Source organism: Apteryx rowi, unplaced genomic scaffold (genome assembly GCF_003343035.1).
Source record: "Apteryx rowi isolate R43461 unplaced genomic scaffold, aptRow1 scaffold_46, whole genome shotgun sequence".
Lineage (NCBI taxonomy): Eukaryota > Metazoa > Chordata > Aves > Apterygiformes > Apterygidae > Apteryx > Apteryx rowi.
The window spans coordinates 710,917-738,838 of NW_020450716.1; the positions used below are offsets into that span (position 1 = coordinate 710,917).

General features: G+C 38.0%; 1 protein-coding gene across 3 annotated transcripts; it reads right to left on the minus strand.

Annotated features, from left to right (window-relative positions):
• Positions 1-27,897, minus strand: MORC3 (MORC family CW-type zinc finger 3). Of its 3 annotated transcripts, XM_026077625.1 has the most exons (17): positions 27,767-27,896; positions 22,328-22,400; positions 19,644-19,776; positions 18,302-18,516; positions 17,888-18,035; positions 15,693-15,840; positions 14,309-14,440; positions 13,967-14,086; positions 13,448-13,545; positions 10,639-10,743; positions 10,401-10,523; positions 10,215-10,289; positions 9,336-9,378; positions 7,783-7,964; positions 6,363-7,212; positions 5,744-5,907; positions 1-2,615 (listed from the first exon to the last, which is right to left on the minus strand). In XM_026077625.1, exons 1-17 carry the CDS (start codon positions 27,803-27,805, stop codon positions 2,462-2,464), a joined length of 2,802 nt encoding a protein of 933 aa, XP_025933410.1. In that variant the 5' UTR covers positions 27,806-27,896; the 3' UTR covers positions 1-2,461. The 3 variants fall into 3 exon arrangements, with proteins under 3 accessions (XP_025933410.1, XP_025933411.1, XP_025933412.1); XM_026077626.1 differs by lacking the exon at positions 10,639-10,743 and having other exon boundaries at positions 2,282-2,615; positions 27,767-27,897; XM_026077627.1 differs by lacking the exons at positions 22,328-22,400; positions 27,767-27,896 and having other exon boundaries at positions 2,282-2,615; positions 19,678-19,765.
• Positions 27,898-27,922: the final 25 nt, after the last annotated feature.

The window sequence follows — 27,922 nt, forward strand, 5'->3', positions numbered from 1 at the left end:
TATTAGCCATTCTGCATAGCATTTATTTAGAAACAAAAACATTGCATTTGATCACATACAAGTTTTGATCCAGCAAACTCAGATATATATAATTTTTATTTTTTTTTTACAAAAAATACATTTTAACAAGTAAATAAAAACCATTTCCATTAGTCCACTGTTCTTCAAAGTGTAAATGTACAGTGTAAATTTTCCATTTTCAATATAGACATATGCTATATTTTGCCAGTCATCTATAATAAATTCAACTACAGAATCTGATGAAACATAATAAATAATAATAAATTGAAAAACTACATACCAATAAATGGAAAATATAAACTTTTTAAAAGTCATACAAACAGTTATATTACAGCCACCTCTTCAAAATCAAACATTCAATTTAGCCATTATAAAGCACAACAGTATTGTATTATCCTTATTGGCATAATATTAGAATAGACAGAATCTTAAAATTGAAATAGCCTCCATTGAAAGAAAGTGAATGAAATACAACTAAAAGGAACTCAATCTAATTAAATCAGGACAGTAACAGTGCAAAAGCCCAAAGTGTTGCCTTTATATATATATATAAATATATTAAAAAAAAAAAAAGAAAAGAGAGAAACACTTCCCAGGAATGAACATGTTGAAGGTTGTTTCATGATTAAAAAAAAAAAAACTTTTTAAAAAACAAGAATCATTCTTCATGTTTCTTGATCACTGTTTGCATGTATTACTGTTTGCGAATACCATCACAGATAAAAGGTGGATATGTTGTCTTTGCCACCGCTCTTCTCATTCCTGCTGATTTCAAAGGAAAAACATGCAACTGGCTGAGGAGAATACTGTCACCACTTTAACATTTGCTCTTAGTACCATTTCTTTCAAAAAGTTTTTGTGTAAACATTAGAGCATACAACTAGTGGCTTAAGAATTGCAGTGAAACTGATTGGAAAAAAATGGAAAAATGGACTCATCTATTTTGTCTATAATAAAAGATGTCTAAACTTTAAGAAAGCATAAACAAGTTGGATTTGAACATTTTCAGCTTTAGCTCACTCCTTAGTCATTAACACCACAGATAAGAAAACATGCCTCCTTTTCAAAGTACTTCTAAGTAATTAATCCAGAATTTGGTAGTCTCTGACATTCATACGCAGCATTGGTGCATTCTGATGGGAAGGTTAATTTCTGAGACCAACGTCAGCACCATCTCATCTCAGCTTGAAAGACCCCAGACTGCATTTAATACTGCAACAATTTGTTTTTGGAGAACATATAACAAATCCCTCCTAAGCATTTGTATAAGTGACAGAACCTCTATGCCAACTCTGTTCAGCACTGGGCCTTCCTGAAAAAAGGGCTTTAGGTCTCGAGAAGCAGTGTTTCAAGGCAGAGCAGAGGTCCCCCAGGAATCCTACCTAGCTTTGGATATGTCACCCCAACACATTCTCTCCAATGGGCCACCAGGATGACTTCCATTCCACCAGCTGCCATTGCCTTGGAAGAAAGTGGGGAGCAGCCCATAAGGTAGCGTGCGGAAACAGACCATTGAGCCCATGTACAGGTACGTATTTGGACTTGTGAATGAGCATTGCTGTGTTCAAATGGGAATTACAGGGTAGAACTGGACATCATTCTGATTGCACTTATACAGAGGCAGGTACTTAGACCTAGAAAACAACAACCAAGCAGCAAGGGCAGGACAAACAGGCATGTGGTTCCCAACACTGAAGAGGCTGAAATATCCCAGGCACATTCCGTTAATTTGTTTATGCTGCAAAACTATGTACAGATAATGCTCTTGTGTGACAACAATCATCTGTGACTTCCAAAAACTCCAAAGGAAGTCAGAGATCATCAATTCTCAGGATAGAGCCCTTAAAGAATTTTTCTTTTTTTGGTAGTACAACACATTAGAAATATGGCCAAAATTTTCATCTGCTAGTTATATTTCTGTCCCATTAATGCAACATACAACAACATTGTCAATAGCAAGGAAACAATATTGTAGTTTACAATAACACTATTGAGGTTTGTTCTGAGAAGGAAATCAAGGAAGGTGTTTTTTTTGTTTTTTTTTTTTAAACATATTCTACTGCTTAGATTCTGGAGGAGGAAATAATTGCAAGTATTAATGCTTATATAAGATCAAAAGTCAACCAAAAGGCTTCTGTAGAAAAGTATTAAGATCCCTAATAATAAAAATATTTGCAAATTTAATTACAAATACATTTTTAAAAGCAAAATCCTTAATTAAGTACATCAGGGGTTAGTCAATATTAACAGTGTTTCTTTAAGAGGAAGTTAAGATTTAACACCCACTGCATCTGTGGGGACATCTAAACATATAGAGTATATACACTTATTGATCAAGTGGTGTCAAATATATAAAGTGAAGAGGCAATATTTACAATTTGGAACTTACACTAAGGTTATAATGGAAGATCAAGTAGGAGTCTACTAATATCTTAAAGTATTAAGTACTACTGATTTCATGCATTTGTTCCACAACTTGTCCTAAAATTTCATCTACTACATCAATATCATAATTTACTTGCTGCAAGTCTAGATCAGGCATGATTGTAGCCAAAAGTTGTCCAACATTCACTCGAAGGGAGCGTAGTTTCAGGCTGCAAAGAAATAATTAGGTATGTTTAGATGCAGATAAAGTTTTATGTTCAAATACAGAATAACTGAAAGCTTATTTACGAAGTTGGATTTATTTTCCATACTGGAAAGGCTCTGTACATGACTTACATAAATCAACAAAAGTGATGCAGTTAAAGCTGCTGTGAGATAACTTCAAGATCCACCAGTTTTTCATAGCTGAACCTCTCAGGTTTTAATTTTGAAGGTTTATATTTCCTTAGTTTCAAACAAATACTAAGAGCTAAACTGAATTCTCCTTTCCTCAACATGGATTAGAAATATTTTTTTGAAAACTTCTATTTAAGTTAGCAAACAAGCATTGGCACAATTCTTTATCCCACATCACCTCTTTATTTCTCAAAACAATGTTAAACACTGGTGCTTTTACACATTTAGAAGCACAACTAACACCACCTGTGGGAACAAAAGAAGAGAAAAAAGGACCAGCTGGAAGGCAGGAGTTTGTCCAAAAGCTTGAAAAATATAAAGAGCAAGTAAGGTAGGAGTTACAGCACAGGGATAATACTAATATTTCTCTTCGTTTTGCTTTCTTTCCTGGTTCCACTGCTCTGTCTTCTTCCTGGTCAAATTGCTTCTAAATCATCCATCCCTTCTTGAGTATTTCCTTCCACCGTCATTCCCCTTATAACCTGCAGCAGTCAATCTTCACAGTGCCATCATATCCCAATAAGATTTGTGGGTAGCCTCCATCACAAGTAATGGATGTATTTGCCAATTCTTTTAGGACACACATGCCAGAAGCCTTAAAGAGAAGATGAAATGCTGGCAGATGAAGGGGAGATTGAATCACAGAATGAATTAGATTGAAAGGGGTCTCTGGAGATCATCCTGTCAATTCCCCCCATCRCCCTCAACACATGTTCAGAGCAGGGCTATCTTAGATGAGGTTGCTTAGGACCTTGTTGTGTTCTGAAAATTTCCACAGATGGAGATGCCACAATCTCTCTGGGCCTCCGTTCCAGGGCTTGACTACCCTCACTGCGAACACTTTTTCCCTATTACATCTAAATAGAATCTCTACTGTGCTCATGAGAAAAGTCTGGCTCTATCTACACCCTCCCATTAGGCAGCTGAAGCCAACAATAAGAGTTCAGATCTTTCAGCCTTCTCTTCTTAAGACTATGTCCCTCAGCTTCCCATTGTACATCATGTGCTCCACCCCCTCTCCATGTTGGCAGCCCTCCACTGAACTTGCTCCAGTAGGCCAATGTCTTTCTTACATCAGGGAGCCCCAAACTGGGCATGCTACTCCRTATTTGGTCTCACAAGTGCCTAATAGAGCACCCACAGGCCCTCTTCCTGCAAAGCTGTTGTCCGCTGAGCTGCCTCCAGCCTGCACAGCTGCATGGGGTATTTCCAACCCAGGTGCAGAACTCTGTTGTTGCCTTTGTTTAATTTCCATGAGGTTTCTTTCAGCCCATTTCTCCAGCTTGTCTCAATAGCAACTCTACCCTTCAGCGCACCAACAGCTCCTTCCAATTTGGTATCATCATGAACTTACTGAGTTCACCTTACCCCATCATCTAGGTCATTAATAAAGGTGTTAACCAGTATTGGCCCCAATATTGATCCCTCACAGGTGTCACTAAGAACTGGCTGGACTTTATATTACTGATCAGAACCATTTATGCTCAGCAGTTCAGCCAGTTTTCCAGCCCACCTATCCAAACCATACSTCACCAATTTGGCTATAAGGACACTATGGCAGGCCATGTTGAAGGCTTTGTTAAAATGAAGGTCTGCTCTCCCCTTATCCACAGAGCCTGTCATCCCATTGTAGAAGGCAATCAGGCTGGAAAGGCACAATTTGCCCTTGATGAACTCATGCAAGTTGTTTCTAGTCACCTTCTTGTCCATCATGTGGCTGGACACCGCTTCCAAGTGCATTTGCTCCATGGTCTTCCCAGGGCCTGAGGTTACACTGAACAGCCTGTATGTAAGATCTTCCTTTTTATTCTTCTTGAAAATGGGCATTATGCTGCCTTTTTCCAGGCACCAGGAATCTCAATTGCTTGCCATGACCTTTAAAAGGTGTCACTGCGAGGCCAACTTGCCACTAACTTGGCCAGCTGCCTCTGATGCATCTCATCTGGTCCCATGGACTTGTGCATGTTCCAGTTTGCTTAAATGGTCCCTAAACTCAGTCTTCCTGCAGGTAATGCTTCACTCCCTCAGACTACCAACAGGCTCAGGGACCTGTGAGGCCAGAGGGCAAATAGTACCAGTAAAAAGCAAGGTAAAGAAGATAATGAGTACCTCAGTCATTTCCCTGTCCTTTGTCACTATGCCTCCTGCCCAATGAGCAGCAGGACCACATTTTTCTTAGTCTTGCTTTTGCTTCTGCTGTGCTTACTGAAGCCCTTCTGGTTGCCCTTCACAATCCTTGCTAGTTTTAACTCCAGTTGAGCTCTGGCTTTCAGTTGCATCCTACATGCCCCAGCAGTGTCTTTATATTCCTCCTCAGTAGCCCACCCCTGCTTTCATCTTGTGTGTATACTTCTGTGTTTGGTATTTCTATTAAGCAGGAGCAACAAGCACTCAATTTGTAAGTTTAAACACTCATTTAGTTCAAAGATATACTCTGAACACAACCTAGTTTCAAAGGATTGGTCAGCAGTCACATGTGCTTACAGGAAAGGTCAAATCAGTTATAAAAAACGAAAAACTCTTTTCAATAGAGTACTAGTTGTCAAGCAAGAAAAATACAATGCAAAAATGAAGTTCACCTACACAGAATAAGCTAATGATCACCCTCTTTTCTTCCTCCTTCCTCTCCCTGTTCTGCAGGTCATGTCTAAAAATCATTGTATAACATTTTTGATATTCTAAGAAATGCCAGTATGGCATTCTATTATGTAATGGCCAATCCTGATCGCACAGATACCTAGATCATAAAAAAAAAAACTTTTTATAAAAAGATGAAGCATGGATATTACTGATTTGGGGGTCAGAAAAGGCAGTAGAAAAGAATTCCAAGCACCACATTTTATTATATAATTATCACACATGACCTTTGTCAAGGTTTTTCAGATACAATTAGACAGCCAAAATCTTGCTTGAAATAGTCTAGAAAGAACAAAAGCGATACCTTTCTCCATCAGAAAAATTTACTGAATCTTCTACATTACTGGTTGTAGAATCATTTGCATGTGCTACCGCTTGTGGAATTGAAGCTTTTAACTGTGCAACTTCTGCTTTGAGTTCTTCACATTGACAGGCAAGTTGATTTTTTTCCACTTCTAGCAGTTCAATCTGGCAAGTAAATAAAAATAATTTTATACATCAAATCAAATTGTGGTAATTAAAATAAAAGTGACATAAAAATTTAAACCATTTAATTTTAATTAACTTAATTTACAAAGTTAATTAACTTAAATTTTCAACATGCTATTTTCTTTAAGATATGGCAACACAGTCAAACTGCTTTAAAATAACCAGCTGTCAGCTGAACCACTGTATGTGTGCTCGCTCTAAGCCTGAATCAGTTGAAGTCTGTCTCAAGTTAGCTTATTTCTATCTATGGAAGCAAAAAAAAAGTTTCTAGGCAAATTTAGTAATCCCTCCCCCTTTTAGGTGCCTTGATTAGTTAATGGACCAAATTTAACTATATGATACGTCATGTACTAGAACTGCTATGAAACGTACATATCAAAAGAGAAACTTCATTTTTGTTAATTTGAAGCATATCACTGTTTTGACAAACATACCTCACTTTTATATCTGTCTCTCTCAATGCTGCATTTGTCCAGTTGCCTGAAAACATCATCCAGCTGCACAGCAATTTCATCTACCTCACTCTTATTTTCACTGTCAGCACACTTAATGCATTCAGTTTTTAAGTTCTGCAGAGTACTGCACTGTTCCTTTAGTTTTGCTATTTCTTCTAAGGCCTGTCCATAGAGAATGGTCATTTCTGCCAAACTTCTCTCATGAACGTTTTCTTCTACAAATGAAGAAATTGTCTCAGTTGACTGATGGCACATTTCTTTTTTCACATACTTATTACTCATTTCTAATATCCTCTGTTCCAGTGTTTCCACTTGATTGGTTAATACTTCACACTTGTTTTGGTATGTTTCTTTTTCTTTGTTTACTAATTGCAGCTGATTTTTCAGTTCACTCAAGGCATTTCCGACATCTGCAGATGTCTCAGAAACATCTTTTACGTTGTGCTGTTTTGTTTCTATTTCTGACCTGGGCACTTGAATATCCATATTGTCTTCCACCTCTTCCTTTTTAACAACTAATTTTGGGAGCTCAGTCTGTGTCGCTGAAGTTAACTGTTCACTTTTTGATTCTGAAGCAGTTGCACTACAAGGTTCTCTGACACTGCAGTTTTCTTTCTGCTTCCCTTCCTGATCCAGATTAATACATTCAGTTTTTACTACAGGAACATCAGAATCTGCTGAAGGCTTTGGAGTACTGCTCTCCTCTAAAATGATGACATCTTCATCATCATCATCGTCATCATCAGTGTGGCTATTGAATGTTTTGTCATTTACCCGAGGTGTCTTTAAAGACACAGATGTCAAACRACTCTGCGTCTTCCGTTTAAGACTGAGGAGAAAAATATTAAACTGATTATTGTATTTGCTCAAGTACTGTAAAGTCATTTGTTTCAAACTATGTTGTTTTTTTATAATCACTATTCAAAACTAACACTCAGCAACTAGAATGSGATGCCTCCCTGCATAATATCTTAAGATCAGCAGTCAGAGTAAATACCTTTCCTGTAAAAACAGTGGCTGACATCCACACACTAGGTTATTACTTTAACACGTTATTTTGAAACAGACTCAACATCAGCTCTAAGAAAAAGTTTACCTGTAATAGAGGTCGAGGAAAACATACTACAGAGTGAAGTTAACACAGTACAGTCTCTTCCTAAACTTAGACAAACCCATTAAATTTTCTTGACAGTACACAGTATTTTTTGCTACATTCACTTTAGCATTTCACAGGGTTTCTAGATACCATTAACTGACGTGCTCCTATACTACCAAAAGTGACATTTCGATTATGGCAGCTACAGCCTGAAGATGGGCCTACATCCAACATCATACTTTTCATTAGCAAATTATTAATTCTAGAGATAAACAGGAGTCTATTTTGTACAGGTTTACTAACCTGTTATCAGAATCAGATGAAGATACTGATCTATTTGAAACAAGTAGAGGTCTTTTGACAGAAGCATTTGATGTTTCTGGTAAAAATGATCTTGGAACAGCTTCCTTTCCACTCACAGCTGAGAATGTTTTAAAGTCTTTACTTGAAGAAACAGGTGTTTTTAAAAACATTTCATTACAGAGCTGTAAGACAAAATTAGTTAAGAATGAAAAAAAAGACACATATTAGTAAATACTTCAGAACAGGTTTAAATAGCTCTGCCAATTATCTGAAAATACTTAGAATTATGGCTGACATTTCTGCTGTATGCTGTGAGGATTCTCCACATACCAATCTCATCCTGAACTCCTGTCTCAAAATTTTTTCAATAAAAAAAGAACCGACTGGACTCCTTGCTGCAAACCCCAGTCTTATTAGCTTAATCGTCACAAAAAGGACTACTGATGTGTGTCAACTATTTCTTTGATACATCCTCTCCATGTTGGCTTAAGACATACACCAAAAATTCATGCAAAATATTAGAAAGCAGCAAGTTGTGTACCATAATTATTGACTTCTGGCAGATTTCTCAGAGACTTAAGAGTGCTGTACCCCAGCTGCACACACCTCCCCACATAGTTTTATTGCTGCGAGAAAGCAGCTTTCTGATCTTACAAGCCTTTCTCCAGAACTAGATAATTTTAAGTACCATGTAGAACCTGGGGAAGAGCTTTTCTCAAGCTGTTCTGTATCTCTATGTTTGTGAAGTCTATCATGCCTAAAATATGGGATAACCATCTCTTTTGTCAAAGCTGCTCACACCTAATTCAGTTTGTCCAAAATGAACACTTCTTACCTTTTACAAATGACTTTTCTACTTTTCTATAAAATTAATGGCAGAAAAATGAATACAAATGAAGTATATAGATTAAAACAACATGTGCAAACCCTTTTCTCCAGAAATGGAGTGATCTGATGTTAACAATTTATTCTGACAGCAACTTAAGCTATATCACACTTAGGAAATGTGATTCTGAATTACAATCCACACATTCTCTTAACAAAACCATTTTGACTTGCATCTTTACTTCAGGAGAATCTGAGGGCCTCCTTGCCAAACAAGCTCTCAAAGAACAGCTCTACAAAATTCTCCTCACCCTCTTTTTTTTTTCTTTTTTAAGGATAATTTTACATCTCTCTCTACAACAAATCCACCTTCAGCAATTAGATGTCATGCCATAAGAACAGATATCTGACTGACACATTTTCTAGTACTATTTTGCCTCCTCTGGGGCCTTTGGTTCCTTTACACTTTTTCTTCAGTACTATATAGGAGGCACTGGTGCATTTTCCACCATCAGGCAGCAAAGATGTGGGGTTTTTGGTTTACTAGTAGTAAGCATAACCTGTACAACAGTCAAAACAAAACAGGCTGTGGATCAACTCAGTTGACCATTAGCTGAAGAAAATTGTAACTCAAAGCCTGGACTATTTGAACAAACTGTCTAGTACCATTGTCAGCAAGAACAACTCTGCTACCAAAGTGAGTTTCCTATCAACTTCAGGAGAGTTACCTGTTGGCTGTACTCCAGTCGTCTCTTCAGTTTTTCCCTGTCTCTGCACAGTAGCAAGAAAAAAAAGGTTAAATTCAAAATGCTAATTCATCATACAAACTAACCAACCTCACTTAAATCTAAAAGCAAACACAGTAGTCTTCATCTTACCTAGACACAATAAARTTCTAATAAATATATTATGGTTCCTTGGCTGAAAATTTCCACGTGTGAGTCGGTATAGCTTACAGTTAGCTTAACTACAGACTCAGACTTAGATTCATTAAAAAATTGCAATAAAAAAAAAAAGTGCTAACATGTGAACCAGCATTTAGGTAAAATTGTCCAAGTCAGTCTCTTTCCAGTTACCTTAGCTAAGAATCCTCTCACTCTTATTTAAACGTCTGAAGGTATTCAGCTTTTTCCACACAGGCCTTGAAAATATACGTTACCTAGACAAGGGTTCCTAACAGGTCTGGTAACTTGCTTCTCTGTAACATCCCAAACTATCCTCATATCCCTTACTGGTTTGAATACTGCCTCTCTGAGAACTGTACCTGAACATCAACTGCTTGCATTGTTCTCCTTACTAGTTATTAAATGATAGAGGCCCCTTTAGCTATGACTTTCCTAATATTGATCTAGGAAAGCAAAAGGGCATTAGTTACAGAGATAAACTTGAAAAATTTCTGGAATGTCAACACGCTAATAACAGAGAAAAGAACAATCCTATTCATCTGTTTACTGCTATGGTCAGGTCTGGACTTCAGGGTACTATTTTGTGACTGGATATAGTACCAGAAGGGTTGCAACCTTATCATAGATGAGAGGAAGGAGAGTTTAATTTTCATGTTCAGTTTCCAGTGTAGACAAATTTGCAAGAAAATCTCAAGTACTTACTTTTTTTTATAAGTTTTCTCATAAGTAGGATGTATTAAGTCATCGTCTTCAGGTTCTTCTGGCACATTACAATTCCTGATTTAAGGGCGGAAAAAAAGCAACAAAGAGCACAACATATGTGCTTACATCAAGTGATCAAATACAAATTAAAAGCAATATTTAGAAATTTATCCAAATTAATTTTACCGGAATTGTGGGTCAGGGTTCAGTGAGCAGTACCACTTCTCTGGCAAATGCTCTATTCCATCTGGTAGCTTCCGCCATTTCAGACATGCATCACATTGCACCCATGTCTGATCAGGCTGTTTTCTGTAATGGAAAAAATATCAGAACTTTCACATGAGAAGCTTATTTTCATGATCTAGTGTACAACAGTAATAACACTATTTAAAGTTGTTCTTCTATTTAAAAAAATGATACTTACTGTATCTCCTCAACAGGCAAAGCTAAAGGATATTCTTCATTTTTCTTTGTTTTCATTTCATTCCAGTAATCATTAAGCTTTTCTCCTAGTGCTGCTATTGTAAGTCTAAAAAAAATATATATATATATTTGCACAACAGTATGCTTTTTGCTTTTAGAAAACCCTAGAAGGAAGGAATTGTGGGAAGTCATGTTTTTTCAGCAAAGAAGTTACTAGCAACATGACTTGGGGAACATAAAAGTGCATGCTTTTTTAAACTAAGGTCAAGAGTGCCTGACCCAGGACTGTGAATGCACTGTGCAAACCCTGAAGCTGATTCACCGGGTCAAGTTCAATTATAGAAAACAGGTTCATAACAGCTTCTGCCAAGCCAGTACCTAACTGAATATTTGACTGATGTCTGTGTACAACCTTTAACTGTAGGCTCATGCCTGTTGTAAGCTGACATATGCATACTGGCAATACTACACTAAGGTTGCAATCATATGATCATGCTAAGGTAGTGTTAGTCTATGTGCTGCTAAAAGGAGCAGACCAGTCTTCCCCTAGATTAATTTTTAGCTGGATTAGTTTCCTGAGTAGGGCTCATCATGCAGCTGCATGAATACTAGAACTGGCACACAGCAGAGACGGGGGTATGAGAAGAACAAGCAGCACAGGTGAGGTAAGAGCAGGTCTGCCTCTTGTCCACATGCTGAGGTTACATCAGAGTGAACTGGCGGTGTAACCAGAACCTGAAACTCAGTCCTACCCTTTCTGGCTCATTCCACCACCCACCCCACCCCACGAACTAGCACAAGTGTTTGTGTAGTGAACTAACCTGGCCTAGAGAGAGTTTTAATCTAGATCACCTCCCGACCCAGGTCATGAATTTTGGTTCCAGAACAAAGAAGTAAAACAAGGGCAGAAATGAAGACCAAAGCATGGATTAGATCATTTCTCTCTTTAGAGAGGAGAGGGAGGCAGGTCAGCTTAAAGCGATCATGAAATTACAGCAGTAGTTTCAAGTTTCTGTGTTGGGCTGGGAAAGTATCTTTTTGAAATCCTGCAGTGTTCTTTGTAGAAAGACCTTTGTAAAAAGATCTTTCAAGTATAGTATTTCTATGCCCACATTATAAGTGTTTTTAAAAAGAAACAAATAAAGCATTCAATGCTTACTGTGCCAGCCTGTGGGAACACAGCGTAAAGGCTGGATAACACAAATGACTATCTACAGCATTCCTCATTCCTACCCTCTGCCAAGGGAACCATTAGTGCAGCCGTGCAGGAAATAGCTTAGGGAACACTTTCATTGAAAAAGTAACGCAACAAGAACTGTTTTTCAGTTAGACTGACTCCCTAATCTGCTTTACCATGTTTTCTGATTCACAGCTCTGACAGCACAACTGTGGCAGAAACATAGGTGCTACTTAAAGCTGGCAGTACCACTGCACAGATGCACACACTAAGCTGTGGACTGTAGGTACTATTTAAAGATACAGGCAGATTGAACTGCAGTGGCCTGCAGCAGTTCTGTTCCTAGCTATCAGGCTTGCTCCTCYGCTGAGGGCTGCTGTTCCAACAGCAGGAATGACCAGACTTATACTGCTACAGCTCCTCAACTGTGGCAATTAACAGCTTGACTTATTACAGCTCTCTGATGCCATCTCCTGGGTTACATTTACATGCAAAGCTGCACATAAATCAGCAGTTCAGAAGAAGCTTCCTGGGCAGTGCAGCTATCCTTGGCAAAAAAAACCACCAGCTGAAGGGCAGAACATACAGCTTGAAGAGGTAATGACTCCTCCTGCCAAAGTTTACCCCACCTATGTTTGCAAGTCAATACTCAAAACTTACAAGTCCACACTGAAAACAAACAGCAGAGAAAACAGAAAGTGGCCTGGTTGTCATGAGACAAAAGATAAAAAACACAGAGGGGAACTGTTCTCAAAGTCTGCATCCAGATCTTCCCTAAAGAAGTTTTACACCTCCAATAGAAAACTGCTTAGGTAACTCATCCCCTCTAACTTTTCATTCCCCCAAATGTCTCCCTTCCTAGTGCCAGCACAACTAGTTCACAGCAGAGGAGCAYAAACAGGCTATCAGACTGAGATTCACCAGGCTTAAAAATAATTTTCTCTGATTACTTTTCAAGTCAGGATAGATCCTCCATCTGGTTCAGTGTAACTACACAAAATACTGCATCAGATACTGACTGATAGGATGGTGCAAATATGTGAAGAAGTGGCAACACTGAGTTAGAAATAATGACTGGAACCAAGCTATGCCCCAAATCTCAGCTGCTTTGAGGTTGTCTGGTATTTTAAATGCTGCATCAGGTAGCAGAGGACTTCAGGACATTCAAGCCCAGGGTTAGGAGAGACATTGAAAAAAGTGTTCCAAAGTGTTCAAAAAAGCTTTTCTAAGAACTCAGATTAAACAAAAAGTTATGAAAAAAAATTAATAGTGTGGAATTCATCTCTAAAAATTTTAAACATCTGCCACACAAAGATCCACATCTCAGCAAGTTATTCCAGGCTCATTCTACAATCAGTGAAAGGCAGAATGAATCTGATCACTTTCAAAGGCACCTACTTCAAAAGGATACGCATCATACCCTAGCTTCACTGACTGCACAGTCAACGCAGCATGACAAGTAGAGATATAAACATCCTACCCCTAATGAGAACGCAGGCAGGCAGTTTAATGACAGAATGTTAAGCATTAATGATTACTACTTACCAAAAAAAAAAAAAAAAATCTTCACGGTCAGATATTTCACAGTGAAAAACACTATTCAATATGAAATCTACATAAAATACACATTCACCTGTATTCATTTGTATAATCAAAATCTTGTTTGTTATGAGTTGGTTTTAGGAAGTTGCATTCAATAATCCCAACTACACCAACGCCCATGTTGTTTGCCTGTAAGAAATTAAAATTTATTAGAAAAAAAATGTAAATTCTATACTAAAACTGTAAGAGTTTGTCAGAAGTGATTACAAACTATATACCCTAAACAGAAACAATCTTCTGGCCTATGATTCTTGTCTCCAAAAAGAAGCTCTCAAGAAAATCCTCCAAAATGAAAAAAACCCTCCACCCCTCTTTTTGCTCTAAAAGATATGCTCATGCCTGCATTTTGTGCATCAAACTTGGTATCAAAAAATAAGTATTAAACAACTCCATACAATTTAAAGCAACTTTTAGTTGTTACACAAACTAGAAAAAAGGATAGTTTTATAGAAGCAACATCAACATCCTAGTTTTCTTTTATTTTTTATYACCATGTGAATGACAACGCTTTCTAAAGACGCGAAAATATTTTTCAGCTTTAAGTTCCTACCTTTAACTGACAGCCAACTCTTTCATAAGCTTTGATAAGTCTGTTTTTATGGTACATCATTATTCCATAGTGGTCTTTGTTTCTGCAGTTAAATCCAAAAGTAATTCTTACTGTTTTAGCCTGTTTCTAGATGTTAAGGAAAAATCTGGTTAATCACAGGTAATACAAAAAACTCATTCACTCTGAACTGGGTCTCAAAATGCTTTTTATACTGAGATAATTCCTTTTATATCTCATTACAAAAATCACATAAGGATAACTGCGACATACCCAGCAGAATCCAGACAGCTTACATACAAAGTCATGTCATTCAATTCAGTGTGCAATATTAGCAAAGGATACGTTCAAAAATTTTGGCCTATATATATCGCGCTCAATGAATGCAAGGCTTTTGGAAACCAGCTGCGTTTTCACTTTTTGTCCTCGTAGAATAATCTGCATTCTTGGCTTCAGATACAAAATACTGCAGTAAGCCTACAAAATATATAGTAACTTCTATTATTCAAACAAACAAACAAACAAGATATGAATAGTTTATAATACACACGTTTAGGAAGACAAACGCCGATTTTAATTAAAATTTTGTAAAATGGTTCAGGTTTTTTTGACTCACATCCAGTAAAAACAGGAAATGAAAGCATGCATAAACTTAATAATATTATAAATTAAATGAATATCAATGGAAGGATGACTTTCATGACTGTAACAAATTAATCAGGTGTCTGAAGATGCAGTTTTACCATTAAAAGAGCTCTCAATCACACTTGCAAGTTTGAGAAGTTTGTTGTGTTTTCTCCAATTACTTAAAAAAAAAGTATTTTCTCCCTTAGATACAYAAGTCTCTCTTCCTATCCCCTACTGAGAGCTTAAAAACAAGAAACAAAAGCAAAAGTTTGTTGCAAACTGCTGCATTGTCAACCTATGCAATCTTCTTATAAATGTGTCAAATATTCTATAAATTTTAATTTGCATTTCAATTATCATATTTACAGCTTCTAATATTTGAAGTAGATTTATGACTCTAACGAGCCTTAGGATAATTGCAAGTTTTAGTTCAACTAGAACAATACTTTTGAATATCATCCAGAAAAAGTGTCCACAACACGTAGTCATTCCAGAAGCAGCTGCTTACAAAAGAAGCCTTCAATGATGACAGATCAGTAGTGAAGACAATGGTCATAACAACTAGCCTACAGACATGGCCAAGGCTTTTCTGTGTGCATATCTTCAAAGTAGTTGCTTCCTTGACCTCTTTTTAAAACCTAGAAAGGACATTTTGCCAGCCAAAAGCTGTCTGTTTTAAAGACCCACATGAGCATAACATCAGTACTATATGCATTTATACCTGTACTACCATGGAATGTTTACTTTGCTTTACAATCATACACACACCTGTTTCATTTTTGAAGTTATTCACTGCATTTCCATCTTGCTCCATAGAGGATAGTGATGTCTACATTTAACAGCAAAAGTTATTTGCAAGACCACACAGAAACACTAATTTTCTTCTGAACAGACATGAAAAGTTTATGCAAGTCCACAAATACACTCCACCTTCAATTTTTCTTAAAATTAATGTTGACATATTGCCCTGACATGAAAGTTTTGCCCTCCAGTTTCTTCTCTTCATCAATACTTCTGTCATATAGTACATTATGCTAAAACAAAACCAAATACTTCCCAGCTTCATTAAAAAAGAAAAAAAAATTGAAAATGATATACATACTCGTAATGAGTAGTCACTTTCTGGAACAACCTGGTCCATTCTCTCTTGTTTTTTATAGCCTCTTTTTCCTGTTTCATCTAAGTCTTCTGGAATTCTGATGTCGTATTTATCCTTGTCAAAGTCAAACTCTGTTTTTTCATTTTTATCTCTAAGAAATAAAGTTAAAAAACATTAATTACAAAACTAACCCTAGAAAGATATTGAGGAGCACCCAAAGGACATCAAAGATGCAGGAGAAAGGGAATTCCTTTGAGTCACACTGTGTTTTTCTCACAGATTTGCTAAAACTCAAATCAACATATTCACTGGTTTCTTTTTGATATCTGAGGAATACAAGAGATGTGACAGCAGATAAGACATTCATAAATTCTAACTTAATTCTAAATAGGCCACAGTTCCCTAATAAAAGCAGTCAGTATCACCTTTAAAAGCTGGATGGCCTAAGGTGCATATGTTCCTTCTAAATGCAATGTTTCTGAACACAGCAAATTATCTTCCTAAGATTCTTACTGTTGTAAAAGCCACACACACTACAACTTTCTAACTCAGTAAYATGTCACAAATTCTTACTGCACTGCTCACCAGATGGTTTCTTCTATTTAGCTGCAGCCCCTCTGTCTGATATACACTTTGCAGAATACTGGCAGTGGCTCTGCACAACATTCAGGTATATCACATTTGGCACAAATATTCCAGGAATAAAGTCATTAAAAACTGAAACAGTTCTGTTGAATTTTCAAAAGTAGATTCAATTGCAACATATTAAAAACAACAAAAMCCCCTCAAAAACGTTCTCTCCCACAGCTTTCTGTGAATACACACCAGAATTCAGAACCTCAAAGTTATCCTGCCAAATYCAATGACTTCATGTATTTTCTTTCGCTTGTGCAGTGAAGTGATGCATAGGGCTAAAATGCTCATTGATAAATGGTTATCTGGAAAATGCAAATTAGCTTTCGAAGTATAAAGGAGGCAAAGTTTTTCTTATGGAGTAGGCAGCAGGGGGACAACCAGAATTAGCAATACTGGAGTGCTGATTACACTTTGCTATCTTGTATTAAAATCTACTAAGCTAGAAGTGTTTGATTCAGGTCCTCTAATACTGGAAAGAATGAAAGAGAAGAACAACCCTGGGATGAGCACAGATTAAAAGTTACAAGACAAAAGAAATCTCCTTCAGCTTTATCAGGCAAAAGGTTTATTCTTGCCCATCAGGAGGAGGAGGGAAAAAAAAAGGATAAATCCCCCAAACAAGCTAGCTTCCTGACAACTCTACTGGGCCATGAAACAGTTTAAAAATCACTTTCTATGGATACCTTGTTATGTCAAGTATCTAAAACTACAGTACACCAAACACTTGAGAACATGTTCCCAACCAATTAGCTCCATCACTGTTAGAGGCAGGCCAAAGCTTTTCCAGGCAGACCATCAGCCACGTTCTGCTAGCGAGGCAGCAGCAGCCATGCAAAAAGGGGAAGGAAGGGAAGGGAAAATAGATGGGAAATGAGGACACACAGCTGCCACTGTTACAGCAACAGCTGTTAAAAAAAAAAACCCAAACAAACAAACAAACCCCACCAACCAACTAATCAAACAAAAAAGCCACACCAACCAGCAGCAAGCAATTCCAAGCCAGAAAAAGGCTGGAAATCTTTACTCCTGAAAAAATCCCATGAAGACAAGCAGATAAAGACAACTGCATATATTTACTTTGGTTTCTATTTATTTTATGGCAAACAGTTAAGAAGTTGGATACTAACTTAGAAAGGTCCAGGTCTCTCTAGTAGGATACTGCTGATTCAAAGTTAAAAAGCCAGTCATGTTTCACTGTACATACAAACATTTTTGTTTGAATTTTGGCTTCATAATTTCCACATAGGTCCAAGGTAACCCATTTCTAATTCATCTATTTTAATTTTCCTTTTGGCAAAAGTAACAGTATCTTACCAAAGCAAAGTCTTTGACATTCTCCTTCCTGCTGCTTTGCCTTAGACTGTTTTACTTGAGAGATTAGCAACACTTCTCATACCATATGACAGTCCTACTGTCATATGAGCTTGATTCTGTAATTTCCCAGTTACAGCTTGCTCCCTGCAGTCTTGTGGACTTATTCTACCAAAACCTTGTATATTTGCATATGCAGATCAGATAACACAACCTAAATGAGAGCTATGAGAGCCTGGGCTTCATCTTACCTTCTAAGATTCCAAATGATAATTCTTGTTCCCYTTTTCCCCATTATAGCATCTAGCTCTGCCAGTAATTTCTCTTCAGTAGAAAATAAAGAATGTGTTAAGATGGCCTTCAGGCTGTTTTTGGATTCTGCTGGATCACTTATCTGTCGTAAGCATCACGTTAAAGAGAGTAACTTCTAGCGAAGTAAGCTTTCAAAAGATGGGTAAACTTCTGCAACAGTATCCTGTACTCCTCATGGGCTCTCCCAGCTCCTACAAACTTAGGGGTTTTAACAAACTATGGTCTTTCTCCCATTTTACAATAACACTAGAGAACCTGTAAGACTAGACAAGGAGATTTTCTTTAAGGAGCTTAATATCCAAACTTTGCATGTATACACATAACCTTTCACTCAGAAATTGTCAAAAGGATATGCTGGTTGCTGAATGTCACTATAGGAACCATGACATGTTCTGCCTTTGTGACCTCAAGGAAAGTCTGCGACAACAGGCCCACACTCATAGTTTCTCCATTCTTAGTGAAGACTATTGCATCTTTTCCGAGGCGCATGGACCCTGATTTAAACCCATTTCCATACAATCCCACTGGAACACGGCCATTCATTACAGATTTCTCACTGAAGCCAAAGCTGAAACATAAGAAAATATTGGAAGAGTGCAAAAAGTCCCATAAAAACAGAAAACCAAAAGACACACAAGACTGATATCAAAATAGACTTAAACAGATTGAGTCAATCTCTTCTTTTAGAAATCAGTGACTATTGTACAATTAAACAATGTACAGTTAGACAAATCCTGAGAATTACAAGTATAATATTGCTAAAAACACATCATGAGAGTTAAGTGATATTTACTTTAATTTTTAAGTATAGATTAAAAATATCATCTGTACGGAATTATGCAATAAGCATTCTTAAAGGACTGTAATAGTTATCCTTAGGCTTCACAATAAATACTGAGAAAAGGCCCTTAGCTTTTTTCTTTTTTTTTTTTTCCTTCTATTTGCTGGAAAATGCATGATCTACGCATTTGCCATTAGTAACTAGACGTTACGTTCAAAGAAAAACAGGTAGTCGTACATGGAATTTAGCATGCAAGCTATTAATTATGTTATCTTACAGAAGAAAATAACAGATTGAATTCAAGCTTGCTCAAGTTTAAACCCAGAGATTTATCTGGAGGCAGAGGAATCCATATCATACTAGAAGAGCAACGCAACAGCAACCTCTTAGCTAACTGTAGAAATGAAAGCTGCATATAGATCAATTCAAACCCTTTAGAATATTCAAAAGGTAAAAAGACAATCCACTTCAATAAAATTATTAGTCCCCTAACTTTTTCACAACAACTTCTATTTTCAATACTGCTAAGGGTTTAAACTGAATATCCCTTCACCTCTGGCTCACTAACTTAAACTAAAGCAAGCCTGGAAAAAAAAAATTAATTCTTCTTAGCTCCTCTAAAGGGCACTACAGAAAGTTTACACAGCACAACCACTGCACAGCAAGTTAAATGGGAATGTTGATAGGAAGGATAAAATGAAATTAGGGGATAAAATACACTGACAAAGCTGTATCAAAGTTTTTCTAGCATCTGCTTATTATAGATTTGAGTCATCACTCACCTTCAGAAGTGCTAAGTTTATGAACAACATTAGTAGATTATATAAGAGAAAAAGGAATAGGCTGAGCAATAACACACAGAACTAGAAGCTGGAACCTTTATAAGAAAAAAAATATTGAAAAAAGTTATCCACCTKAGCATTTTGTGCAGCTTCTCTGAGTTCATACCATTTCCGTTATCGGTGAACGTCAAGCATATGTTGCCATTTATCACTGTTTTGTCTATCCATATCTGTTTAGCACTCACATCTGGATCATAAGCATTATCTAAAAAGAAAAAAAAAAATCAAGAGTAAGAGTAGGATACTAAAACTCCCAAATTTAGCAGTTTAAGTGTGAACATATTTTAAAATGCTTAATTCCAGCGAAGATGCCAGATAGCAAATTTTACAAAGTTATTTAAATGCATATGCAGCACAGAACAGGGCCCTATCAGGAACACACAAATAATCAATCTACTTATTTTTAGTCTTGCAACACTACTACTGTACAGCTATATGGAATAGTTGTTCCTAACTTTGTTATGATGCTATGCTTGCCCATATGTTTCTTTGGCGAACATGGCAGCTTAACTATTTCTCTAATCATGAGCTCTCAATTTTGCACTTGCGCAAAGCCTTTGGCCCTGAACAGTTATGTGGTGATCTGAACAAGCTCAAAAATTGAAGCCATTTTTCAGCTTCTCAATCAGCTATGCCAACATAACTGGAGAAATTTTGTGCTGTGAGAGAGAGAAATTTCTCCAGTTAGTCATAGACTATTAGTCAGCTTTTACACAGAAACAAAAAAATCCATAGTTTTTAATAAATGTGCTAAAAAGTAAGTCTCCTAAAATCCTATCTTTTTTATAATTGACAGCACTGAAGTAAAACATTAAGATGAAACAGCTGCATCATAAGCAGGCAAACCTTGCCTAAAAACAACACAAAATTTTCCAGCTATTAGAGATGATAGCAATCTACAGCCAAAAACTGAGGTTGTGATGACTGGTTCAAACATGAGAACAGAAAACGAAACCTAGAGGGGTTTCTACTTTCATTTCCTTACTTCCAAGCGGCTGCTGCCACACTCACTTTCTCACAGCCACTCAAACATTTCTTCTGACTGCTCTCAAGTGGCTAGGTTATTGTCCACAGTATAGATAATGGCACATCACAAATATATATGGCTGCAAAAATATCTTGCCTGCTGTGAGCCTTTTTAATCGAGAAATCAGATTTGAAATACTGTACCACTTTGGGTAATCAACTTTGAGACACTCTAAAAAATAACCAAGAAACCCAAGCCAAAAAAAATTGCCCATCCCAGACCGTTCTGCAAAATCTAGAATTTTGATTCCACAGGGCCAGGAAATTTAGGTGAAAAAGATACAGAAATGAAGYGGTAACAGAGCAGTAGTATCAACAAGGTTTTTTCCAAACCACACCCTTAGTTTGAGGAACCAGCTAGAGAAAGTATACTAATCATTCTATAACTCAGAAAACGAGCAACTCTGTGAGGATATCCAGTTAATGACTATTCAATATAAAAAGCAAGAAAATAAATATGTGGTAATAAATTAAACAGATAAATAAACCCTAATAAAAAACAGATGTCAGAGATGATAACAAAGACCAGAACTGTTAAGGCACTGATGATCATTAAGAAACCACTAAGAGGAAAGACTCAAGTGTAACCTTGAAGACATTCAATCACAAACTCTGTAACCCAAAAGAACAAAATAAGATTATCACAGGTTTTAACAGCAGTTCTCACAGAAAGAGCAAATAGGATGTTTGAGGGGTACTGTGACAACGTGCAAAACTTACTGTGGGGTGTTTCAAGGAAGGATCAAAGTGAGGGAAATGGAAAGGTGAAGGTGGATGGGAGAGGAAAAAGCATGGGACAATGGAGGGGGGAATAGCATGGGTCAACAGCGTGCAAGCTGGCTGCTGACCAGTATGCTAGTATGGTTGGGCCCTGTGCCTGATGACCGCAGTTTTTTGTATATTCTTATAGAACTGTATTTCTAAACACTTCCTGTGSGGGTATGATCTCTATTCTGCATGTGTGTCTGCATGCATTCGTTCGACTAGCAAACTCCAAGTCCGAAAAGACAGCAAATAGGAGGAAACCAGAATCTGAAAAGATCCAAGGTCTGGGCCAGAGACTGATAAAAAACCCATGATCTGGACACAGGTACTAGAAGACTCAAAGTCTCGGTGAAACACACAAAAAGATGAGTACGCATGCAAGTTAAGTGAGTGAGGGTATGTATATGCTCCACTAGCAAACTTCAACCCTGGTTAGCCAGCAAGCAAGAATAGAATTAGGTCTTTTGGGCTGTTCATGTTTTGAGAGCTGTTTGTGTTTATCTAGGTGCTTGCAAAGTTACTGTCTTCCAGTCTATGCTAATTGGTTTGTGGCCAGCTGTGTCTGTATTATTTGTAGAAGTGCACGTGGATCCTTGGAATTCATAGTTGTCCTTAATGCTGGCTGGACTTGGGAATAGCAAAAAGCAGCAGGCTTCCATCTGGTGGACTAGGAGAGGAGGAATTCACTTGATCCTACAGTCCTCTGGATTTGGCAATCCTTAATAAACTCAATAAAAAGAAACCAGCAAATCCTGGAAAGCCTCCTACAACAGATATCAGGAAGTATGTATGCTGTCAAGAAAGAATAAAGTCAATCTGCTTGACTGTATCAAAAAAAAGATTTGGTAAGAATTTTAATAGTAACAACAGGATCGACTCCTTCCTTTACCTGAAGGAAAAGCATTATTAAAACAGAAAAAGAAGCATTACCATCAAGTACTCAAGCAAACTACTGATCTACATACCTATAAGTTCTGCAACTGCACTGAAAGGCCAGGTATGACTGGTAGAGTTGGTGTGCAAGAACTTTGGACAAAGCTGAAATAAAACAGAAATAACAGCATTAGTTTGTGCTCGTCAACCATGACAAGCCAGAAAACAGTTCATTAAACAAAGTAACGTTCAATGAAGCTACTTTATACAAAGTTATCAAAAGGCTATAATTAAATCTACTGTTAGGTACTGGCATACTGACAACTGACCACTTTTAAAGGGAAAATTCTATAAATATTTAAGACAAAAGAGCAATAAAGAACTCAGCCTAGTATCATACTTTGTTCTGAACATGGGTTATACAGTCATCCTATCAAAGAGACTCTTCCTTATCTTTACAGAAATATAAGGAACTATTGCTACATACTAATGCTAGAGATCACAGAAAGATATCACAGCCATATTTCAAATCTAGTAGCAGAAACACGAGCTCTCAAATGTTAAAAATATACATCTCAAACCATGAGTATGAGATTTAATCTGAAAAAGTGACTGGCACCTAATATAGTCAGTGGCTTCCTGTCTAATGTTATGGTTCCTTTTGCTCATATTGATCAAAATCACCCATTATAGGCACCTGTCAGATTATCTCAACTAGTGGTTTGTGCCTTTGGCAGTTCAGGCTCATACATTTTATCCTCACTGATGATCACATGTAACTAGAGGAACACAGCCACTACTAGGATTAGATGACAACTTGCAAAATAAAATACCTGTTTATGGGACACATCTTAGACGCCAGTGACAAAAGCATTCCCAAGTAATAAATAAATTTATTTATAATAAATAAAGAGACTAGGAAAATCAGAAATAAGCATCCATATAACGCAAGGATTTGTCAGTGCAACTTCTGGGGAAGTTTATTTGCTGAAACTGATATAGTTGGATTTGCGTTACCCCGAGCATATCTATAATTATACTTTTACAGGGCTTTTAACAGAAACCCACTGCACATATACTTAAACCTTGCTAGCACAGTTACATTGATGGCATAAAAGGCAATACCTACGAATACATGGCAATACTGGAAATAGTTCATGTACAGTGTAGTTATATCAGAAAACATAATATAATACATATTATATATAAAATCAGAAAATACTAAAAAATGCTGCATGTACACACACATATCAAATTTTACAGAACTATACTGACAAATGCTTTCATAGTAAGGTCTAAATAAAAACAAGCAATCACTTCATGTCTCTGAGTCCATTTATCAGAGAAAAGKAATAATGTTACAAGCAAATCAAGTGCAGTGGGCAAGGTATCACAGTGAGAGTAAGGCAGCAAGAATCCTAGTTTAGATCAGTCTAAGCTGTCCAGAAAACGCATCCTGATTCTAAGGTCATAAGACCACAGGACACATGTTCAGGTCATAATTTAACCCCTATATTAATCCACAGAACAAGTATGACTATACACTACGTTCTTCATTACTATCTGTTTTTAAAGACTGCAATTTCATAAAATCTGGCAAACTGAATCTGCTCAAGTCGCAATGTTCCTTCCAAATTCATACCAGTTATTTACAAATAATTCAGAATCCAAGAAGAAAAAGACATCAAGCCAATTACTGGAAACCACACCACTCTGTGACACATGGTTAAAAAGAACTTTCAATTTCTTCCTCCACCATACAGCAGCTCAGCAGATCTTAAGATCTTGTCTGTATTGGAGCGTTCATTCCACTTCAACCTTTCACAATGCTGACAGCATTTGCCCCTTTGCTTTCTAAGCCTGATGATCAAATTTGCAAGAAACAACTGGATTTTTTTCCCCATCCAAAATCCAGCCTTGTCTTAACATAGTACTAACACTTAAGGGAAAAAAACCCCCAAGAGATAGACATTCAAGCATTCAACACCTGTTCAACCCACTGCTAAAAGAGTTCTTTGCTGCTAGCCAGTGAAAGACTTCAGTTGTACAAAAGGCAGACTGGGCACTCCGGAGTTACTACTGGCACTGCAACCTTAGTAATATGGTCTTAGGAAAGAGTCTTGAGGGTAGTTTTGAAAAGGCACGGATTCATGAAGTTGTGAACCTTCTCTGACCAAGCAATGCCAGTGAAGGAAAAAAACTCAGTGCCACCAACACTGAAAAAATCATGGATAAGTGTTCTTTTTTCTGTGAAGCCAAGTGTATATGGGCATAGTAAGCAGATGTCTTCATGTGTTACCTATGTAATCCAATGCTTCTCCATCCTTCATTTCATTGCTGCATACTAGTGACTAACATTGAAAGGAACAGTATCTTAAAGAAACACCCTCTTCTATAAACAAACATGAGAATCATGTTGATCTTTCTGGATCCACATTTCAAATGGTAAGGTTTTGAAAAGGCTGAAGGGTGGTGCATACAGCTGTGGAAACCTGGGAATAGTTACATGAAATTAGAAGTTATATACTGGAACAGGGAAATTATAAGAAATTGATTCTTGGCTGTAATACCTCCCTCAGCAAAAGGCTAATATCCCATACAAAAGTTCACTGGGAAGTCTTCCTCACAGCACATAGGAACATTTGCTAATGTAAAGCTGTGAAACAAGGACACAAAACAGCATTCAAGCAAGATTTAAAAACTGCAGAAGAGTGGCTTAAAGCCATTAGCTCCCTAGTTTGCTTCAGGGCATACCCAGCTGTCAGCACAACTGAGGGGAAACTCTATTTTGTCAGGAATTTTTTAAGCCAATGTTGTCCCCTTCATTTCCTCAAACTATGCTTTAGTTAATTCATGAACAAGTGCAGTTCATGACTGATACAGTAAGAAAATAGATAATATAAGAAAGAGCTAACCCCAAGGTGAGCGATCCCTTTTTAGTATGTTAGCATGACTGTAGTTTAGACAATCCAAATCCAGTTGCTTTATTCACTGGCCCTAGTGTATTTTATTAGTTCATGGGTTTTGGTTAGCAGTTTAATTTTTTCCTCTGGAGACCAAGTCCAGCAAAACCCCTTTTGAGGATACAACTAATCTCCCCCTTCCTTCAAACTAAATGTATAGTTTATATTGTTAAAAGACTCAGCAACACTAAGGGAAACATTTCCTACAATTATAACCAGCAAATATTTAGGAATAAAGAAGCTTGTGTTTTCTTGGGGGAAGATCCCACTGCCATTCTCCTCCAGTTGCTTCTCTCTCTGCCTTCCTTCTCCTCCAAACCCTGCCACAGTCCTTGTTCTTCCACCTTTTCTGTTCTTAGGCCACAATCTTGCCAGCATTTTTTTCAGTGGCAGTGACAGTGCCAGCTTAAGTAYTGACAATCCCATCTGGCTGCTTGTTTCTTGATACACTCCTCTTTCCTCCTCTCTGCCAGTCATGCTAGTACTGTTACATGACTGCGTAATGAACAACATCAGGGAGCTGATCCAAATTATTTTTTTAAATCTTAATTTTAACATGCATCAGTTCCCTCATCTGTCTCATGCAACTGAGCAAAAATTTACCCAAGCAACAGAAGGAAACAAATGTAAGGGTGGGAATTAGTTACCAGGCCTGTTCAAACTACCTGTGCTGTTCATATATACTTCTGAATCTAATGGAAATTATTTGGTGAAACCCAACATATTTCCAAAGAACAGCTGCTGACAGAAGAGATTGGGGCCATCAGTATCTGTTCTTCTCTAGAAAGCAGAGCCTTCTTCACTGTAGAAGATGACCCGTTAGAACACTGTATCAGCTGCTTCATTTCTTTATTGGAAACCTACAAAAARCATGGCTTTGACTGCAAACAGACTGAGTGTAATTTTTCAATTATGACTACTGACTTAAAAATAAAAAAACAAACTGCATCCTAAAAATAATTCATAAAGTTACCAATTGCACCAAGTTTWGTTTAGATTTCTCATCTGTTGGAAGTCAGCTTGCCAAAATGATTTTGACTTGAGATCAGTTTTAAACACTTTAGTCTGACTGCTGTTACAGAGCTTTTGGCAAATGCAGATATTAATGCTTATATGTTTTTTCCCCTCCAGAAAACTACTAATGCATTAAAGACTAATGAATTAAAAACAAAACCAAAAGTATTGTGCTATCTAGAGAGTGAGCAGAGCACTTCTCTTAATACATTATTTCAGAGAAACTGTGGAGCTAAAACACCTATGAGAATTACAGTCCACAAATGAAAGTGTAATTCCTGAACTTTAAAGTACATAACATTTATAGCTAACCTCTGTGATGATGGCAGCTAGCAGTTCTGAAAATACACTAGCATACATTTTTCACTCAAATGTTTGAGAAATTACTTACTGTAATGATCCAGCTTCTTTCCACTATTCTATTCCAAGTTTTAAAATAAGTAGTATGGTTCTGAACCAGGGTACTTTTAACTATAAATGTGACTTAGAGACATACAGAAGAAAAGCCAGAAAGGCCTTTAAAAAACATCCAGATTCTTTCAGTAATGATGTATTAAAAAAAAAAATGAAGGAGCAGTTTTAACACTCCTTTATTTGTATTAACATAAATAAGGAAATGACCAACTAGAGCATAAGGACAATAATCAGCAATACTGAAACTGAAAGGCAGAATACAGTTGTAGATTTAATTTAAGGCATATTCATCACCCTCGTTAAAATGTAATTAGACTTCTTGCAAAAGGAGGTTAAGATTTTAAGTCACAGGCTTCCAACTAGAGGTCATTCTGTTCACAATTACATCGCTGCAACAGACCATGAACTTCCTCAAAAAAACCCTCGAAAACACGCAGAACAAAACAAAAAAACACCCATCCACAGAATAGCCGTCTGGGCTAACGCTGCCGTAGATTAGCGAGGGCTCCCATGACCTCCACCACTCGCTGTGGGGTGGAGCTGGTGACTGCCACCCCCGGGCTCCCCAGGCCGACTGTCGCTCCCCGGCTGCACCGAGCACCGACAGAGCTCGCCCAGCGCGCTGCACAGGTTTTGGTACCCACAGCTGCTCTATACGGACCAAAACCCAGCGCGCCAGAGGTTTAACAAGAAGAATACAGGGAACGGCGCAAAAGCGAGAAAAGTTTAGGGTAACGAGGGGTGCTTGTTTATCTTGACGGTAGGAGGCGAAGGGCTCGGCAGCCCGATGTCTGCAACGCTTCGCCCACAACTTTTTATTCCTAGAGAGACAACGCATCTCCTCCGGTCTGGGCAGACTTCGCTCCCTCCTCAGCTTCCCGCTTTTATTACCAAAAAGCGACGAGCCCTGCGAGCAGCCGCAACGGCTTCCCCCTCCCCAGAGCCACCCACCGGGCGCCTCGCTCCCCCCTACCCGCCCCGGCCGCCCCGGGGCTCCCCGGCACCGCTGACCCCACACAGGCCCCCCGTCCCCGCTCCCCGGGGGGCGACGGCCCAGTCGGGGGCGCCGCTGCCCGCCCTCCCCCCGCCCCGCTGGAGCTGGAGCCGGAGCCGCGCCGGGGCGCCGCGGCCGCCGCTCACCGCGCTGAGGCGGATCCCGCCCTGTGTTTTCGCCGCCATCTTTTGTGCCGCAGCGAGAGCCGGGGCGGGAGAGCTGGGGAGCGCCCGGCGCCAGCACTTCCGCCTCGCCCCCTCCTCGCGCGCTTCCGGCGCGAGGCGCAACCGTCCCCGCGGGGA